The following is a 19,903-nucleotide window of genomic DNA, read 5'->3' as shown; positions in this document are numbered from 1 at the left end:
TTACATATGTTCCTCCTTAGAGTATTACAGAATACCAAGTCATGTAGCAGTGAATACTGCAGGTAGCAGGTCAGATTGGGATGGTGAACTCTTCCCCAGTTAAATTCAGCTTACATTAGGTTATGGTCAGATACACTTCAACTCTGGTAGTCAGCCTGGGTGACAAGTGGGCAGGTAGATTCAGAGTATAACAGGTTTAGGTGAACATAGATCATATGGAGGTGAGTAGAATGATTTAAGCCCAGAGTTTTGTTGCCTTCCTATGTCAATCAAAGACCAGAGTTCTAACCAGCGGGAAAGATCTCAGGTGTTATGTCATGGGTGGCTGAAGGAGGTAAGAATAGGATCTATTGAGCCTGACATCTGGACACAGTTGAAGTCACCACCCAGAATCCAAGGTATTCCAACCCATTGAGCATGTTACTGTAATCATTTCTTTAAAAAAGTGCCCTGTTCCAAAATTGGAACATAGATGTTCTGCAGTATAATTGAGTTGCCACCCAGCCGTACCTCCATCAAAGCGTATCTACATTTCTTGTCCAGTCAGTGGGTGCGAGGCTGAAACGTGACGAACACCTTTATCTAAATTATAGCTCAACCAAGCATAAGCAGAGTAATTTGTGGAAAAAACATGTCCTAGCCAAACCTTTTGGAGTCTTTTAGCTTTGATAGCAGGATTCTTAAAGGTGATCATGTGTCCTCCTCTGCCTTTCATATGAGAGTATATTTATATACCTTTTGCTCAGTTTGCATATCTGATATTCCATATGAGGACGGTATGGTTGCATTGTGGTGCTATTGGGTTAAAAGGTTAATCCTATTGGACAACCCTGCTGCTACACTGTGTGTTCATGATGTAGAAGTTGCTGCCTCGATTAAATAGAATAGTATAACCAAAAAGGCCTGCTAGTCCCAGCCTTTAAAAATAATGATGCAAAACTTCATCACATAAGGCAGGGGGAAGAGACCTACCATCCAAACAGTGTAGTAAACCTACTCAACATAGTGTGGGCATGTGAGGTTCAGCCAGCCTTGAATGAGGCTCCGCCTAGCTTCACAAATTCATTGTTGGCCAGGGTCAGGTGCCCTGGAGTATTAGTACATTAAGAAGGCTGCAGATTCAGTTTAATCACTACACAAAATGGTTCGTAATGGCGCTCCAGGCAGTGTGTGCACCAAATGAAAAAAAGGTGAGGTTGCTTAACTAACTTTAAGCATAAATGATAAGCAACTGATGTCCCAGACAGTAGTAACAAATGGTATGTGTGTCATAAAAACAATGGGGCTTAAGTATGCCCCTTTGGTAGCACATTACAACAGGTAGGAGCAAACCCTATTATTTATCCCTAAAGCTAATCAACTGCTATTTGTGGGGTCACAGTTGAAAGGCACCCAGAGCCATGTGGAGCAGTCAGAGACAAGGAAATTTCATCTTTGCTAGAGGAACCAGTCTGTCCTGAGTCTGTGACCACTGTTTAACAAAGGCACCATCCCCAAACCCAAACTTTGGTCATCTTGACTTTATTCCTTGGACCCTGTTGCAAGACGATTTTATTGCGTATTGGGCCTCTTCCTTGATCTTTTGCATGGATGATTTCTTGATTTGTCATTCTCATTTCCTGGGGGCGTCCGTCTGATCTGCAGTTTCCTGCTGCACTGTCCAGTCATAGGCTGCTGCCAGTTCTGTAAAGAAATGTGAGCTGTGAAGAGATACAATCCTAAGCTTTGCACCGATTAACAGTGAGTGTTTCAGGCCAATGCCTCTGAGTTTTCACTTTTCTCCGATGAAGGGCGCCCTCTGAAGTTGCACTGTCAGAGTGTAGTCTGGGAAGACAAGGTGCCGGTGGTTGTCTATTTCGAGGTGGGCAGCCTCTGTGCAAGTACTCAATGGGATCTCTCCTTTGAGGAAAAAAGGGGATAGGTTGTGTCGGTGCCCACAGAGCTTTTACTTCATTCCTTCAGGAAGCCTGTGGCCTGTACCTTTAGGTAGGCCCACAGTTCTGATGTTGCTATGCTGACCGCGACCCTCAACATCTTTGACCCTGTCCTTCTAAAGGCATCCTTGAGCTGTCAATTCATGTATTTGTTGTTGCAATTCAGATGCTTGTAGTTGCAGTTCTTGTAGCATATGTACCACCTGCGATATCCTGTCTGCCATTTTCTTATAATTGTCCTATAGCAGAGCTGCATCAAGCACCACAGTGTCTATTTTGGTTTTGAGGGGTGTCTTGGTCATTCCAGTTGTTTGCAGGATAGTGTCTAGTTTATACTTTTTTTCGTATTGTCACAACAGTTGTGTTTGTGACTGAAAAATCTGCTATCTTGGAGTTTTGGTATACTGTGGCCAACTGAACCATTTTGACCAATTTGTGTCTCCTCATCACCACAGCGTCTCTTTTTTCACAAAGAAACTGGAGCAACATAGGAAGGAAAACATGCAGAGCTGAGTACAAGCCTTCAAGCCAGTGAGAGCTAACCATCTGTCATCTGAGAACATGGTATATGGCAAAGTCTTGCTTTTCATGGCTAGTCAGTCTCTGAGGATACAGCCAGTCACAGCAGCATGAGCAGACCACTAGTGTGGAATGACGCAATCTTCAATGTTCTCCACAACCCCTGGCCTCAGAACAGGGGGGCCTTAGGGAGGGTGGGGTTTTTGTTTTACGCAACTCTACTTAAGCCAGTCAGGAAACAAGATGAGAGGGCAGTGGAGAATGCAATAAGCTGCATCACACGTTTGACAGTATAATTACCTATGCAAAAGTATACTCAGTTATCCAGTACTCACTGTCTTCTGTTGTTTCCTTCTTGACAGTGAAGCTTAGTGTGCCACAGAAATCCAATGCCATTCTGTATCACAGAGAGTCCAGTCCAGGTCTTCTAACAGCCATCTTGCTGAATACAAGGGTCTTGCTGTCTTTCTCTCTCATTGCTTGCCTCCTATTCCGCTTTTCAAAACTTTCCCATTTTTTGATTGCTTTATGTTAAGGCTTTAGGAGCTAAACAAGTTCTCATCCCAGTCATATGTGAAAACTGAGCAAAGAAATCAAAATTTCGAGCAATATCTGCAGTGCCACTGTAATGCAACTCAAGATAAATTGGTTTCCCATATACCAGTTGTGGAATTGTGGTAACCTTCATCACAGACATCTGGGTTAATCTGCCCCCTACATCGCTACTGCAGCGCCCATCAACTACTAGATGACATACCGAGACTGCACCAACAAACAAGGAGGTGGCATCGCCATCTTGCACAAAGAATCAGTCCGCTGCTCCACCACCAAAGACGACACCACACCGATCATGGTTACCTGAATTTCCAACTCCACACCAGTGACAAAATCATAATCAGAGGCACCCTCCCCTACAGAACCCCAGGACCACTCACCGGCCTCGGCGATACCATTGCAGACTTCATCACCCCACTGTCCATAAAACCATGCACTACGTCTTCCTCCGAGACCTCAACTTCCACCTGGACGATCCCACATACTCGAATGCCGCCAACCTCCTGGAGCAAATGGGCAACCCGGGTCTCGCCCAGCTAGTTTCATACACCACACACAGAGCAGGACACACACTGGATCCCATCTACACTTCCAGAGGCAAAATCATATACAGCCATATCACGGAACTCAGCTGGACTGACCACTCCATTGTACACTTCACCATTGGAGGATCACCTCACACAACCTCTATCCCTATTAGAACCTCCTTCCGCAGCTGGGGCAAAGTGGCAGACACAATAGACTGACGCCATCAACATCACCCAGGCCAACACTGCAAACAACCTGAAACATCGGTTGAGAACTTCAACACCTGGATCACCACCCCACCGACCGAGTTGCCCCCATCAAACCAGCCAAAACCCGCAGATCCACCAAACAGGCCAGCTGCTAGATGTCAGATCTCAGCACAATGAAATGCAACTTCAAACAACTGGAGAGAAGATGGCGTACCAGCAAAGACCCTACAGACAGAGTCTCCTTCAAGACCGCTCTCAACAAATGCAAAAAATTACTCAAAGACACAAAAAAAGGATGCCCTGGCAGACCACATTGAGGCTAGCGTCAGCCACACCAAGGAACTCTACACCATTGTCAGAGTTCTCCTGCCCAACAGCCACCAATCACTTATTCACCAAGATCTCCACCATCTACAGGAACTTTGAGCCCCAACCCACAGACCTCCTCAGCCTCCTTATTCCAGCAGAAACCTACCCCAACCAACTTTTCACAGCTTGGGAACAGCTCACAACACCAGACACCACAGCAGTCATGAACTCTATCCACTCAGGAGCAACCCCTACCCCCACCACCTCTTCAGTCTAGGAAGAAACGAGATAGCCACCAATTCACCAACATCCTCAACACATCCATCGCCACAGCCACCTTCCCTGATGCATGGAAACATACAGAGGTCTGACCTCTCCTCATGAAACACACCGCAGACCCCAATGAACCCCAGAATTACCGCTCCATCTCACTGCTTCCCTTCCCAGCCAAAGTTCTGGAGAAGGCCTTGAACCGGCAGCTCACCGAACACTTGGAAAGAAACAACCTGCTCGACTCCTCCAAGTATTGTTTCCAAGCCAATCACAGCACCAAGACCACCCTGATCACTGCCACAGGCAACCTCAGCACCCTACTTGACAGAGGAGAATCGACTGCCCTGATCCTCTTTGACCTCTTTGCAGCCTTTGACAACGTATCCGACCACACTCTCATGAAAAGACTGCACCAATTCGGAATCACAGGAGACACTCTCAGATGGATTGCATCCTTCCTCACGGGACGCACACAGAGAATCCACCTACACCCCTTCACCTCAGAACCCATGAGCCCTATCTGCGGCATCCCTCAAGGCTCATCCTTCTGCCCCACCCTCTTCAACACCTACATGGCGCCTCTTGCTGACATCGTCAGAACCCACGATACCAACATCATATCATACGTTGACAATACTCAGCTCATCCTCTCACTTTCAGTAGACAGCACCAACTTCCAGAGCTGCATGAAAAACGTAGCAGCCTGGATTAAGGACAACTGAAGCTTAACATGGAAAATAAACTAGGTGCTGATCTTTGGCAACCATGCCTCCCTGTGGAACGACATCAGGTGGTCTGCTGAAATCGGGACCACCCCCACAACCTCGGCATCATCCTGGACAGCAGACTAACCATGAAACAACAGATCAGCTCAGAGCCCCCTGCCTGCTTCCATGCTTTCTGCATGCTCTGAAGAATCTTCACAAACACAAGAAAAACCGTCATTTAAGCCCTAATCACCAGCTGCCTGGACTATGGGTATGCACTGTATGCAGGAACCACCACCGAACTCATGAGAAGTCTCCAGACGATTCATAACTCAGCACCTGAGGAACCTCCAGTGGCTCCTCAACCAGAAAAGATGCCAATTCAGACTACTCGGACACGTTTACAAAGCCCTACACGACCAAAGACAAGCAAACATGAACCACCCCCCTGAGCTCCGCCTCCCTGGCACACACACACACACACACACCTCACATCTGCCGGAGCTTTTGCAGAGGCCGCTCCTTCTCCCACCTTGCCACCAAGTTGTGGAACGCCCTCCCTCTCCACCTCCGAACATCACCCTCACTGACAGACTTCGGGAAGAGACTCAGGACCTGGCTGTTCATCTAAACTCACTAATCCCAGGGCCTGGAGACCCTCACAGGTGATAAGCTGCACTCTACAAATACTGATTAATTGGTTGATTAATATTGCCTTGTACTTGTAAAATGTATTCTGTTTTTTCATTCATCCCTGTGAAAGCCATAGGTTCCTGATCTGTATTCCCGACTTCCGTCTGATCCTCCACTACTTATGGTACAAAGGCACCCAGAATATGAGGTTCCAGAAATTTGTGATTCTTAGAATTTTCAAGGTTGTCCTTTTCTGGTCCACTGGAAAGATTACACTTCTAGTGAATGTTCTGAGAAGTATGATTCTTAAGCTGATGCTCCCTTAATAGATTGCTGATATTTTTCAACTTCACCCTGATAAGCCTGGAGCTTCGGGAGGGGGGGGGGGCATACTGTTACATCCCTACGAAGAGCAATGTAAAGAACTTAATGAACACTATGCACTTTTTAGAAGGTAAGAAGTGCTTTGTGTGTTGCAGGTAGCATGTTCTAATACACAATACTTAGCTCGAATGGCTGAGTATCTGTACTGTCTGCACCTCTCTATGGCCAAAGTCACCTGAAGGGGTGTTCTGCAAGCTGTGTAGAGCACCAGGCATACAGGACAGTGATGGGTCTATGGAATTCAGGGTGAAATGAAGGATCAAAAACTGGAGATTCTTCTTTGTTCACCATATTAACACCATGACTTTTCGAAAAAGGGTTTAACCAGTCCTTCCCACATGGTGGCCTATCCATATGATATTTGATTTTTCCAGTCCAAGATTAAGTAGAGTCTTCTTCTTTGAGGTTCGTGCCTGTATGAATCATATGTAAAGTAAGCAAACACAAGATGAAGATGTATCGTAAATCATTTTTTTAATATTTATTGTGTTTTTTGCCCCCTTTTGATTACTTTCGTCCCAGATTTGTGCTTCTAGCTGTTGGATCTTCTTTTGAATTCTTTGCTTGATATTCTTGCTTACCTCTTTTATTGCTTCCCGATGTCTGGGGGAAGGGGTGGAGGGGTTGATGCCTTCCTGGTTTCCTCAGTAGCAATCTTCATCTTCATTCAGGATCTGTGACATTGCCAAAGAGGTTTTTCCCCATTGGGAACTTTCTTAAGGGGACAACTGACACCTTTGATGTAACACGCATACTATACTGTGTTAAGTGGCACCATGCCTTCTGGGAGATGTCAGCTGTTTCTGGGGCAATCAAGAAAGGGGCTCACCAGACCTTCTTAACGAGTAGGATAAGCATATATACCGTGGACAGAATTTGGACCTGCATTTTTTCGAAGACATAATATCCATCTGCAAATGAAGCTGCAAGTCTATTAACCCAGTCAGATGTTGTTAATGACAATTTTGGGGTGTCTGTCAGGAATTGCATCGATCTACCTCATGGGTACTAAGTACTGACCCACGTTCCCCGGGGGTACAATATACTGTGGTCCAGAACTGTCCAAAGATGTCATTTGTGTGCTTTATGGCTGAAGCTGAGGGTTTGTGGTGTCCTGCAGGTACAGGTGCTGTGTGGTAGGCGCCTCAGCTCTGCTTACTTTGCCATTGCTTTCATCTTGTGCTGAGGAGCCTGAACAAGGCCTGCACCTGTTGTGATGCCAAGAGGAGGGCACACTTTAGAATAATCTGCCCCAGTCTTTCCTAACCTCCCCATACATAGCCTTCCCTTAACTAAGGAAATCACTATCTACTCAGCCAGAAATTGCATAAAAATACTGCCTGGGCTTGCTTCTTCAGTGAGTAAGGGCGCAGAATTGGAGGAGAAGATCTCATAACCGTAACATTGAACTGGCCGGAATCGAATGACATCACAACTTTACTGCACTAATGGCAACCATGTACGCTCCATAACAAATAGCTGCTGTTGCAAACTCCCTGACCACCATCCACCTGCTCCTGCACAAACTAAATGTTTCTTCCTAAAGGATGACTTCCTTTTTACCCACTTTGTGTGCCTCACAGATCATATTACTCCATCTTTTCGAAAGGGGGGTCCTTGCTCCTCCCTTTCCGTAAGCACACTTGTTCAGCCTCTTTACCGCACAGGACTGCTCATCGACTCACAGTCTAACACAATGCAGAATTTAAAACCACTTGTTTGCAAGATCCAGTGTTTTTTGTCAGATATTTAAAAGGTAAAAGTAAATGGAGCGTCATTGAGAAGAATTTCTCTTCGCACAAAATGTGTTTTTGTCTTTCCTGTAACGTTTTTAATAATTCATAATAATGTTGGACTTCTCTTCCTGCTTTTGATAACTAAAGCTTAAAAGTGCAGAATTATTCTAGTAACATAAGATAAGCTACAAGGCCTAAGTGGTGTTTCTTGCTTTTTCTAGGTATGCCTTACATTTTCTGCTTCAAAGTGGAATTTCATACTACATCATGGTTATAGTGGGAGTGGAACACATGCACAGGTAAGGCTTAATTGTGCCTGATTTTGACACGAACAAGTAAAATAATTAGTAGAACAAGCCATTAGGGCCATATAGAATATCTCTCATAAAGCGTGCTGCATTCATGTTTTCTTCCTGTGGGATAGTACTGCCTTTATCTAAAGCAGGGATCTCCTACCTTTTCTGTAGTAAGAGCTACTTTTGTACAGTGAAAATCACTTTGAGCTACTAATATTGTGAGAGTTGTAACAGTGACCACATAAGACAAGTATACATTAGTGATCAACATATGCAAGATTACCAGCAGTGGTCACCTCAGTTCTTCAGGCTCAGTTGTCAGGATATTTGTAATAAAGAAGCTTTGTCAATGTGGAATGCCTCAGTAAGGGTAATACACGTCAGCCATAAATGCAGTGCCTCTTGCAAGAAGGTAATAATATTTCCAACGCTGCAATCTATATACCTAAATGTCAGCTTTAGATATGTTCCAGAAATTCAACAATTTTTCTCAAAACATAAGCTTATAAATTCTGAAAATGCATTGTTTCTAACGCATAACTTTCAATTTTGGTGTACATATATTAATTCAACCAAGCTAAAGCTTATAACTTAGTAAGCTGGGTTGCACCCAGGAGAGCTATTTACAGGTAGACAAAGAGCTACCAGTAGCTCGCAAACTTCTCGTTGGAGAAGCCTAATCTAAAGTTTGTATTGGTCAGAAAAGCCTTTGACGTTGCACTTCTCTGTTTTTTGAAGAACTTTGCTTTCATTAAGATCATATGAAGTGGTTGAAAAATGTCATTTAGGTGCAGTAGCTAAGACTTCCGATGTCAGCTGTCAGTGCTTGCTAAGACAAATCTGAGAGAGCACATAATCACAAATAAGGGATGCACATGATCTCTTGGTCCATCGAGCTGCAGTATTTCATAGTTTTAAGCTTGCAAAGGTTCATCAATGCCCATGCTTGACAATATCAAGCCAGTGGCAACAAATCGGTGTTTGCCTACATTGTAAGCCATAGAAGGACTTTTAGAAGTGTGCGTTGCAAGTTTTAGGTAAAACATGATATATCTGTATTGCCCAGTTATGAACCAGAAATACAAGAATGTTTAAATCTTAGAAAAATTTCTTATACCACCTCTCCCACCAAGTAAGTGCTAGAAAAATCAGCCATTGGTGAAGAACTAGCCTAGGGGATCCCGCATTTTGATATGACCTGGGGTTGAAATACTGGATGGGGAGAATAATGGTTGCTGGGTTGTGGCTTGTGCTCCCTTTACGGCCCATCCAACATGACCTACAAGTCAGGAAGCGGGTAAAGTCAGTTTGACTACATCCTGGTTAATAAACCGTTTCAACTACAAGCTTACCTAGGGTGAATGCCGCCTGTACGCTGAAGCAAACTGCTCCTTTGGTCCTGAAATGCAAGCAGAAGATTGGTAGCCAGCTGTTCAGCATGTTCCTTTCAGTGTATAGGTTAAAGGCAGGAGCTGCACCCATCATGACATCCAGCTTTAGGGTTGCATTTAGGTACAGGACTTGCAGAATATTTAAAAACATTTTCTGAGATTGCTTCTATATTTAGGGCCTGGCATCCCTGTGGTACCTTTGTATTTGGAACTTGCCAGTAAACCAATAGCTGATGTTATTGCCCTCAGCACCATCACAAGTTAAGTAAGGTTACATATGAAATCCCAGGGTGCAGCGTACCTAAGTTCCATGATTGAGGTGGCATCCTACGATGTAGCTGCTGCAAGTCGACGGATGTCACATGTAAAGCACACTCGTGGAACTGGGATTCAGCCAGCTTTGCAGCAACCCACCATTAGCCACATCTGACACGATGACTCGTCTAAGAAGAATTTTTGGCTTTCAGGGCATAGGAAAGCATTTCACACATCCTATTATGGTTCACTGAAAAACAACTATTTTTCATGTAAAGGGAGTATCTGTTTTGAACCATACCCATGTACCCATACTGGATCCCACCAGAGGCACAATACACTTTGTAGCTCAGGTTTAAGCTGGAAACTTTCCCAATGAGCACCTAAAGTGCTAAGTGGGATAAGACCAAATCTAGCAGTAGCTCTTGTGACTACACTGTGGGTAGGGTGAAGGAAGCTTTTGTTTTAGATTTTATGTTTTTTTGCACAAAGGCATTGGTTGTTCGTGAATGGTGGTTATTACCAGTACTCGAGACCTATAATGTCATGCGATTTACTGAGTCACTTAAGCTTTGTTATAGGATCAGACCCCAGCATATTACTTTTTAGCATTGTATATTTGGATTGCATGGTTAACCACTTGTAGGGACACACAAAGGCAAGCTAAACATGGTAGGTCTATTACTAAATGCATTATTCTTCCAGCTTTTTGATCACTGTTTTATATTGACCATGGAATGTACGGATACTTATGGTGGGTAATACGAGCACAGGAACTTAAATGTCCCATTATAACATAGAAACATAACTGATTGACTGTTCTTTTTAACATTTTGTTTTATTGCTGGTTTACCTGATAGATATCAAATACTATTTTAAAATATAAAAAGTGTTTTTATACTGTTTAGATTGTTTACATTTAATATTGTAATGGTTTCTCATTGTTATGCAATATGCTGTCAGAAATATTGTTTGATTTTGTCTAGAAAACATGTTTTGTGAGCGATTATTGCAGCACATACTTAATCTAAGTCAGATCTGGAGTTCCTCTTTCCATGACAAAATGATGTCTGCTTTAATTTTGTTGCCAACAAGCTTACTGGTTTTAAATTAGTACATATATTGTGTGGTGCTTACGTGGCACGAGTCAAGCTGTGGTTGGTATTTCGTAACAAATCATACTCTGTTGAGAAGCCGATGTTAAACTGTACAGTAACCTGTATGCAATATGGTTGTAGTTTTAACAATCGTTAATGAACAGTAATGTCTAGTCTGTTCTGTACGGGCACAGATATGCTTTCTCTATTGGCTGCTGCCCCAATTTAGGGTGGCAGGTCGGGGAGTAGTCAGGGAGGGTAAAAATAATTTAAAAAACTTGACGTTCTGACGCTCCCGCTGTCGGATGCCTCCGTGACACTCCTCTCTTCCTGGCACTGGGGCACAAAGCACAGGCTCCCAATACAGACGCTGCTCTTATGCTCACGAAGCATGAGCAACACTGGGATTGGCCTGAGTGGGCTGGTTTGACGCTCACTTAGGCACAAGGAAGCCTGTGCCAATTCTCTAACCCAGCTGTGTATCCCAGCTTGGTTGGAGAAATGTAAGAGTGCATGTCAGTTTGGCCGACCAAACTGACATGCGCACTTACAAGTGTCCACCACTCTTTTTCCCTGCCATGACCCTGCCCTGCCGTAGACTCCGATAGCTCATCCAGGCAGTGACAGATAATTATTTGTCACTGTCTGACTGAGCAGGGGGGTGACGCTCCTCCGCTGTTACGGAGGAGCCGGCCCTGGCTTTCTCAGGTGTTTAAGTGTTTATTAATAGCACTCAATGCATGTGTGATTGATGTAGGAGCCCCATTGCTTCACTAATTTTACACACATTTCTAAGGTTACACATTAGGCTGTCAAGTTTGTAGACAATAGCAGAGAGCAAAAACGTTGATCTCCCGACTGTTAGCCTACCCTAACGCATTTCCAAGTGAATATCTATTTTGCATGAGTAATAATCGAGTTATGATGCATTTCTTAAAATATTTCTTAGAATTGTGTACAATGAAGAGATTAATTGTTTATCAACCTCTAAGAGCTTTATTATGAGTGCCCAGGTCTTACTCAATAATACTGCACCTAGAATTACTTACACTAAGAGGGGAGGAATTGGGGTAATTATCGGGTATAATATTCTGCACCCTTGTTAGGTTTGATTCATGTAATGCAGAAATATTGGTGTTTATGCATCGATTCTCAGGTTCTCTTTTTTTCTGGGCAGGCAGAATGTGTCCTTAAGCACACAAAGGTGCAGGTTTTTCCTGTGAGCCTGATTGTTTCTTCCTTATCTGACTTATGTAACACTTGTGACAAGGAACTTGGCACATTCCTCTGTGCACGTTTGGAGTATTTCTAAACCATATTTCATATACATTTAGTAGTCCTTTTGTTCGTTTAAGAGGTGTCAGGATCACAAATTTGAAGGGCACTTATTGTCAGCATATATTTGTGATTTATTTGATAGAGACATTTAGCTGCAGATTCCCTACCTTAGACTTCTTCCCCAGGTGCCAGACTGGATCTGGATCTTGTTTCCAACAGTTCCTCTGCACGCCGGTAAAGGGTGTTGTACAACTTCTTAGCGATGTTGACCACCGGATGTGACGTTGACAAAGTCCAAATAATCCCCTTCCCTCGCGCTGACATCAGTTCCTTCTTTTTCACACTATAAGGCGGATCCAGAGGTCCTCAGGCATAGTTGGCCTATCTCGACAAAACTTCTTTTGTCAAGGGAACAGTGTGCCCTTTTTTCTTCATGTGTTCGTGTTTAAACCTTGTGGGTCCTGTGATAGGCAGATGTCAGTCATGGACCCAGATATGGTTTGTAGTGTGGGAACGACATGAAGATCTTGGTGGCGCATTTGGCAGAGTTAGTCTCGACTCTAGGTCCAAGGAGCGGCTGAAAGTTAATTCCAGGAGCCTATCCCACGATCAGAAGTCCCCCTCGAAGTTGAAGGAGCAGACTGCTAAATGCAAGCCGTCTAAGTCACGACTCTCACCTTCGTCAGGTTAGTCTGGTGTTTCTGACACCCTATCCTGATCCCCGGTTGAGGAGCCAGCGCAGGAGTCCACCTTGCGCTGACCTGCTTTCTCTGGAACCGGGGCAAATCTGGCCCAGATGCAGAGTTATTACACTTTCCTTCCTGCCATCTTTGGGCCCCAACCTCCCTCTGGTGCGCTTTCTAGCCCCAAGGTAGTGAGAAATGTCCTATCTGAATCCATGCCAGCGGGTTCACCCTCGCCGTCAGTTAGGCCCTCTGGATCCGTCTTCAGATCCGTACCGGCTCCGGTGCACAGCCCTTCAGGGTTCCTACCTGCAATGTCAGAGTTCGATCAGTCACCATCAGTCGTGCTGGTTGATGCCAGACCTATTACCCTATCGGACACTGAGACAACGCTGATCTGATGCCCGACGGTGTCGGCAGCGGCGCAGATGGTGCTGTCTGGCTCAGATACCCTTCCTCCTCTGTCTCATGAATCCCTAGCCATTTCCCTTCAGTGGAACAGGCTTTTGAAGGTGAAGGAGAGGAGCTGGGGTTTAACAACTCTGCGGACGAGACTGTCCAGCCTCCTTTGGAAGGTAGTTGGCTGACTGACTTTGGTGAGGCTAGTGGCCTTGAGTTATCGCTGACTTCGAACCTCCCTTCCCCTCCCAGCCTTGCGACAGAGGTGAACTCTTTCTTCTCCGAGGTGTTAAAAAGGGTAGCTGCGGTTCTAGAATTGCTGCTCCTTTCTGTAGAGATGACCACTGACACATTTGGTAACAGTGCTTCACTAGGGCCAAACAGGAATAGACCTGTGCTTTCATATAGTGAGGCACTATATGATCATCTTTTAGGGGCCTGGGGGAAGCCTGCTATGTGGGCCCCTGTGGACCAATCTGTAACCCATATGCACGGGCCCACCTCTGGGGACGCAGTATGTCTTTTCCGGCACCCGACTCCGAGTAGTTTTATAGTGCAGGCTGCTACAGCCTCGTCCGACCTCAGCCTCCGGAAAGGGAGTCCAGATGACTGGAAACCTATGGATAAAATATTTTCTCCTCAACCAGCTCGGCCCTGCGGTCGATAAATACCTCTTGTATTCTGGGCCATCTTTCCTAGGCATTGTGGGTTTCAGTGGCACGCTTGCAACCTTCGCTTCGAGAGGAGACTCTGAGCAAACTTGCCCAGACACTTCAAAATGGGCGACAGATAGCTCGGTTGGTCATAAGGTGTGGTATGGATACCACAGGCTTAATTGGCTGAGCCATGGCCCACTCTGTAGTGCTGTGACATCATGGCTGGCTACGCCACTCTGGCTTTTTGGAGGCTGTCCGATCCACTTTGGTTGACAAGCCCTTCGATGGTGCCCACCTGGTTGGCACTCATGCTGATTCCATGCTTCAGGGAAAGCCAGGGTGGAAAAGATTCATAACTATGGCCCTCTTTACGACCCTGGAGGCCGCAGTAGCGGTCTCACCACCGTGGTACCAGCTGTGAAGACTGACATATTACAACCACTGCGGTTTGGGCACTGCCAAACCGCTGCTTCCCTGCCTGTCCCGCTGTTTTACCGCACACAGACACCCCCCCACTCACACACGCACTCACAACATTCACCCCCCTAGACACGCACACATACCTATACCCATACACATCACACATGCATACACTCTCCATCCCCCACCCCCTCCCTTCAACTACATACATACATACACAACCCCTTCCCCCCTCACTCATCTTCGCAGAACCACACCCTCCACCCCCAAACTTACCTTACTGCATGCACACACAACATATACACATACACAGACCTGCACGCACTCACTCAAACCCACCCATTCACATCCCCTCACCCCTTCCCCGTGGATAACACTTACCTCGTCCAATGAGGTGCTCCTCTGTGAGGAGACGGGACCCGTAATTCTGTGGGCGGTCTTTTTCTGGCGCGGCGGTGCTGGTTGTGGAACCGAATAAGCACCGCCAACTGCCATTGCGAATGCCGCCAGATATCCGACAGCGGAAAAGATTGCCGCAGTCATAACGAGGGCCTTAGTCTATTCTGTGACATTACAAATGGACCCATTCCAGTGTGGAGTGCTATACTTCCTGTTGCATCACGTTTCGGCCCACTTTTTTCATTCAGTCTGAACCATTCCACCTTCTGGTGGAATCTGGTACGGTGTTCCTGCCTCTATAGGTATTCTACTTTTTATCTGTTACTGATAGCTTTTTGGTGTGTGCTGTCTGGGAGATGTATATTCTTTGTAACCCTAAGTAGGTTTAACAACTGTTTGCACAGGTTTTTTTTCTTTTTCATGTGAATACAGGCTTCATGCTCCAGAGATGGCACCGGTATGGTATGTACCCTCCTCTATGTAGGCCATTTCTATTTGCCTTATGGGCATAACCAAACATTGTGTATTACACTTCATATCCCTTATAGGGAACATGTATTTAGTATCCTTGGGAATATTTGTGCATGGTCTTTTGAGTGCAGAATTATCTTTTTATAGCAGTGGTAAGGTCTTGTGCCTCTAGTGCGGCAGGCTTTCCAGGACAAGGGTTTAAATTCAGCCTAGGCTGATAGATTCACGTGTGGTGGGAGAGTGCCTACAGTTTTGATTGTATTGTTTCCTGTTGCTATTAATATTGGAGCATTATTTATGCTTCTCTGTCTAGCATTATTTTTCTCGTGTGAGACTCTTCTGTGCCCATGTGGAATACTGGGGCAAGTGATACTGCCATACCGCATCTGTCTATCTTGCATTTTCTTTTAGAGCACTCTCTTGCTGTGCCTCAGCAGCATAGGCTCTTGCCGCTGGTATCTTTGGCACCAGTATTACACGAGTGCAAATTCCTTCTTGTGTCTGTGCGAGTCACGCTCACAGCATTTTTCTCTTGTGCTAACGGTCTTGCTGTTCTTTGACTGCTTCTTTTTCTTCATCGGGAGATGTGTAATAATACTGTCTTATTGCTTAGAGGTAGTTGCTACAGGCTCTGCCTAGGCAAGAGGCCACACTCACCCAGAGCCTCCTGATTTCTAAATTGTATTTTTAAGCTGCTGCTATGTAGTCCTATTCTGTGTTGGTTGCTTTTCTTCCATTTATGGTGAAAACCTGGTTGTTTTTGCATGTTCTTTGAACATTATGGTTCAGTCTTGTACTGGGATTGTTTGTGAGGGGATTGCTTTCTCCCTTTGGACATAGTCTCCCTGGTTGGTTCCTTTCCCTCTATTCTTAGGGTGTCAAAATATTTATACCTCTGTGGGGGCAGTTGTAGCTCTTCTGCATTACTATTAAAGTTCCTTAATTCATTTACCTTCTGCTGTGTTTCTCACTCCCTCCAGGAGATGCCTGTACACTTTGGTATACTGAAGACAGTAGATGTGCTTTCTCTTTCACTTCTTGTGGTTTAATCTCCCCTATTTCCTGTAGGGACATTCTTTCCTATAGTTAGTAATTGTTTATTTTTATAAGTTGCAACTCCTTTCGTTCTGTACTTCAGTCAAGTTTCTCTTCTGCTGTCTTCTTTTACGCTCTTTGTTATTAGTGACCTGATGAGGCCTTCTCAGTCAGTTGGCTTTGGTTTTCATGCTTTGATTCCCTTCTTTTACTGGGGTGTGTGTGATGTCCTCCACACTTTTCTTTCTCTTGTATTAGTTCTGTCTTGCTCATTGCTTGTTCCTCATGCATTTTTTATGAGACCATCTTAGTGTCAGCTTTTGTCTTGGCCGACATCTAATTATATCTGTTTCCTTTGTTGTTAAATTGACAATTATTTTTTCTTTTCCTCCTATGTGCATTCTACTTTCTAGATGTCCCAGAGCCGTTAACGCCTCTCTGGCAGTTTTTTCTTGGGACAGTTGTTGTCTATGCCGATATTTGCTGTTGTGATCTATGCCATATTCTGTCGCAGCATTGTTAAATGCTTCTTCTTAAATGGGTTCTTAGTTTTCTCCTTTAGCTGTGCTTTTACCGAACGACTTGGCTATTTTCATTTTTTTCATGGCTAACAGCTATAGCTCTATGGCATTGCCTGTTAACTCTGGGCCCCCATGTTCTGGTGTAACATGAGTTCCATCCCACCTTTGGGGCAGATGGTTTTGGTGTTTATATTGTCTGTTGTCTTCCGACACATTTAGTCCCGCTGCCACAGTAATGCTGCTCCCATGCCTTTCAGTGCCTTTATGACTTTAGCTGCCTGTGGTCCCTTCCACAGTTCTTATGGTGGAGTATGTTCTTACTTCCTCCTCTTTCTAGACCGGTGTGTTCTAGACAGTGGCTTTTCGCAGGATTAGTCACTTGCATTAAAATCTGCTGCGCATTGCCCAAGAAACAACTCCCTGAGGACTTGCATGTTTATTCTACCAGCGTTAGGTACGCGACCACTGCATTAGAATGTGGCGTTCCGGTCCTGGATGTATACCTGGCAGCAACGTAGGTTTTCCTGCACGCATTTACTTACATTACCGTCTGAACAGTCAGGTCCGTTGTGACTGGCATTTACCCTTGTGGGTCTTCAGGACTTTCTTGTCTGAAATTGGTCCGCAGACCCTCGTCTAGGGATGATTTTGCTTTGGTATTTAGTTCTAAGGTAAGTAATCTGCGGCTAGGTGTCTCTATCAGATGAACAAGTTACCCACCTTCAGTAACACCCTATCTGGCAGGGACAGGATCTAGCTGCAGATTCTTTACCAACCAACCCATCCTCGCCGCTCTGTGAACTGATTTCTACGAACAGGGACTTCTTTTGCAGGGGAAGCTCTACAAACTGCCTTCTATTTTTATCGCAAAGATCCCATCTTAGCATCAAGATGCCTTCTTTTGGGGGCTATTAATTGATTAGCACAGAGATGTTTCTTTTTTGGCCCACAGTTTCCATAGGCAGTTTCTATAAGAGGCTCTGCATTTTGGTTTGAAAAATGGTCACGGAAGAAACTGACATTATCGCGTCCAGGAGGGGATTATATGGACTCTGTTGATGTCAGATCTGGTGGACGACGTTGCCACGGAGTCGCACAACGCCCCCTACTTACACGCAGAGATACTGTTGGAAAAAGTTCTTAGTCCAGTCTGGCGTCTGGGGAAAAATTCTAAGGTAAGGAATCTGCAGCTAGCTCCTGACTCTACCAGATAAGGTATAACCAAAGGTAAGTAACTTATTCATTACTGAGGATGTGGGTCTAATCTGTCTAGAGCCACAATTGAAAATGATGGGTTCCCCTGCAAAGGTTGGCGAGGCACCCATAAACTCTTACCAAAGCAAGTCACCGCACAGTTATACAAATGGCTGGACCAAGTAGGGGCGATGAGGCAGATATGTGGCACCTGCCTTGCATGACAATGGTTGCAAGGACCTAACTAACGCCTTTGTGTTTGGTGGTTCCTAACTTCTTCATTGTGTTTAGTCTTTTGTGTTTCCAATGCAATTAAATGCTGCTCACTTAGCAAATAAAGACCATACTTTGATCTCTCTGTGTTCATCGGCTTTGATCCCCTAATGTACCAGCGTGAAAATGCCATCGTCACAGTAAACATGCTCATTAAACTGGGAAAATCTGTACCTCAGAAGTCTCCAAGTAAAGTTCTTACCATCTGATTAAGAGATTTTGAGTCAGGGGAAACAGCTTTTGATACGCAAACCTGCTATTTTTTCATAAGAACATGCATGCAGGCTTGTTGTTGGATTGGACTTTTGAATTTTGTGTTTATCTGACTGTTATTTAAATTATGGTAGGGATTAAAAGGGCTAAATATACTCTATCCCACAGCCAGAGTAGTTGGGATATTGTTTTATACTTGTAATATACAAACTTAATAAACATAAGTTAATATTAAAAATATCAAGGCACAGTTAATTGCTTTTTAAATTTACTTAACTTAAATTCTTAGAGTAAAAATGTGTACATATGTTAGTTATATGCCAAGTGCAATGGGTGCAAATATCACTTTGTGTACACAGTTGTGTAAGCCACATTTACTTGGTGGTTAAGTTGTACCTGTCTAAGTACCTCTTTTCACATGTCTTATAACATGACCGTCTCAGGATTTTGGTAAATTTCATGCATGTTTTTTCCGAACCATATATACCATGTAATTCCCCTACGAACATTAAAAACAGTGATGTTGGGCAAGTGACAACTTTCAATTGGGACGATCTCCACCTTAATAGTAGTGTAATGAAACTTGAAGGGGGGGAGGCTGCAAAGCCCCTCCATCTCAGTCCAGAGCAGTGCACAGTGTGTGACTGCATGCTGTAGATTGGGCCCCCTGGAGCTCAGGGGATCCTCGCTCCACGGGTGAAGCCGAGACTAATGTTAAGCCACTGTACCTGAATTATGAGTGCATCCAGAAGTCCCCTCTCTGTTTTGCAGATGTCAGTTGCCACTCTTCTGTAAAAGTGACATTGTTTCAGTTGTTGTGGGTTCATTGATCCTGTCTGACCACATGCCAACATTTAAAAAAGGAGAGTGGGAGATTTTTAAAAAGTAATTGGAAGAATAGATTTCCCTCATTGACTTCAATGGAAGCAGAGGCAATTTCAGGAGGGAGACAGCCAAAACAAAGTAACTTTTGTCTTTAATCAATCAGTACATTTGTAGAGCGTTACTTGTCACCCATGAGGGTATCCAGGTGATGGTAAGGTCCAGTTGATTAGCCAGGTCTTCAGGGACTTTCAGAACTCAGGAAGAGATGGGGAGGTCCGTAGATGAAAGGGCAGCTCGTTCCATGTCTTCTCCGCTAGGAATGAGAAGGGACAACCTCTGCATTTGCTACATCTGATGCAGGGGGTGACGGTTAGAGAATATCTGATGGAAGTTCAGGTGGTGGTTCAAGTAGGTGTGTCTGCAGTTGTGTAGGGCCTCGAATGCATGGGTCAGTAGCTTGAACTGGCATCTTTTCTGTACAGGGAGCCTGTGGAGTTCCTTGAGGTAGGGGGTGATATAGGTAAATCTAGGAGGAGTCTGTAGTCGTCTGAGGAGGTGAGCTACGATCCCTGCGTAGAGAGCTTTGCCAAAGTCGTGTCGGCTGGAGATGAAGGCCTGGGTGATGAATCGTCTGGAGCTTTGGGGTAGTCATTTGAATATCTTACGAAACATGCAGAGGATGAAGAAGCAGGAGGAGGAGACAGAGTTGA

At 44.7% G+C, this 19,903-nt stretch overlaps 1 protein-coding gene across 2 annotated transcripts in view; it reads left to right on the top strand.

Annotated features, from left to right (window-relative positions):
* The window catches only part of MBOAT2 (membrane bound O-acyltransferase domain containing 2), an 841,228-nt gene that overhangs the window by 355,660 nt on the left and 465,665 nt on the right, over positions 1 to 19,903 (top strand). For both annotated transcript variants that reach the window (XM_069235893.1, XM_069235894.1), the window contains one exon: positions 8,009 to 8,086. In XM_069235893.1, the coding sequence (XP_069091994.1) occupies positions 8,009 to 8,086 (78 nt within the window). The remainder of the gene's footprint in view (positions 1 to 8,008; positions 8,087 to 19,903) is intronic.

Source organism: Pleurodeles waltl, chromosome 5 (genome assembly GCF_031143425.1).
Source record: "Pleurodeles waltl isolate 20211129_DDA chromosome 5, aPleWal1.hap1.20221129, whole genome shotgun sequence".
In the NCBI taxonomy this organism is placed as follows: Eukaryota; Metazoa; Chordata; class Amphibia; order Caudata; family Salamandridae; genus Pleurodeles; species Pleurodeles waltl.
This window is presented reverse-complemented; position numbering and strand designations above follow the sequence as displayed.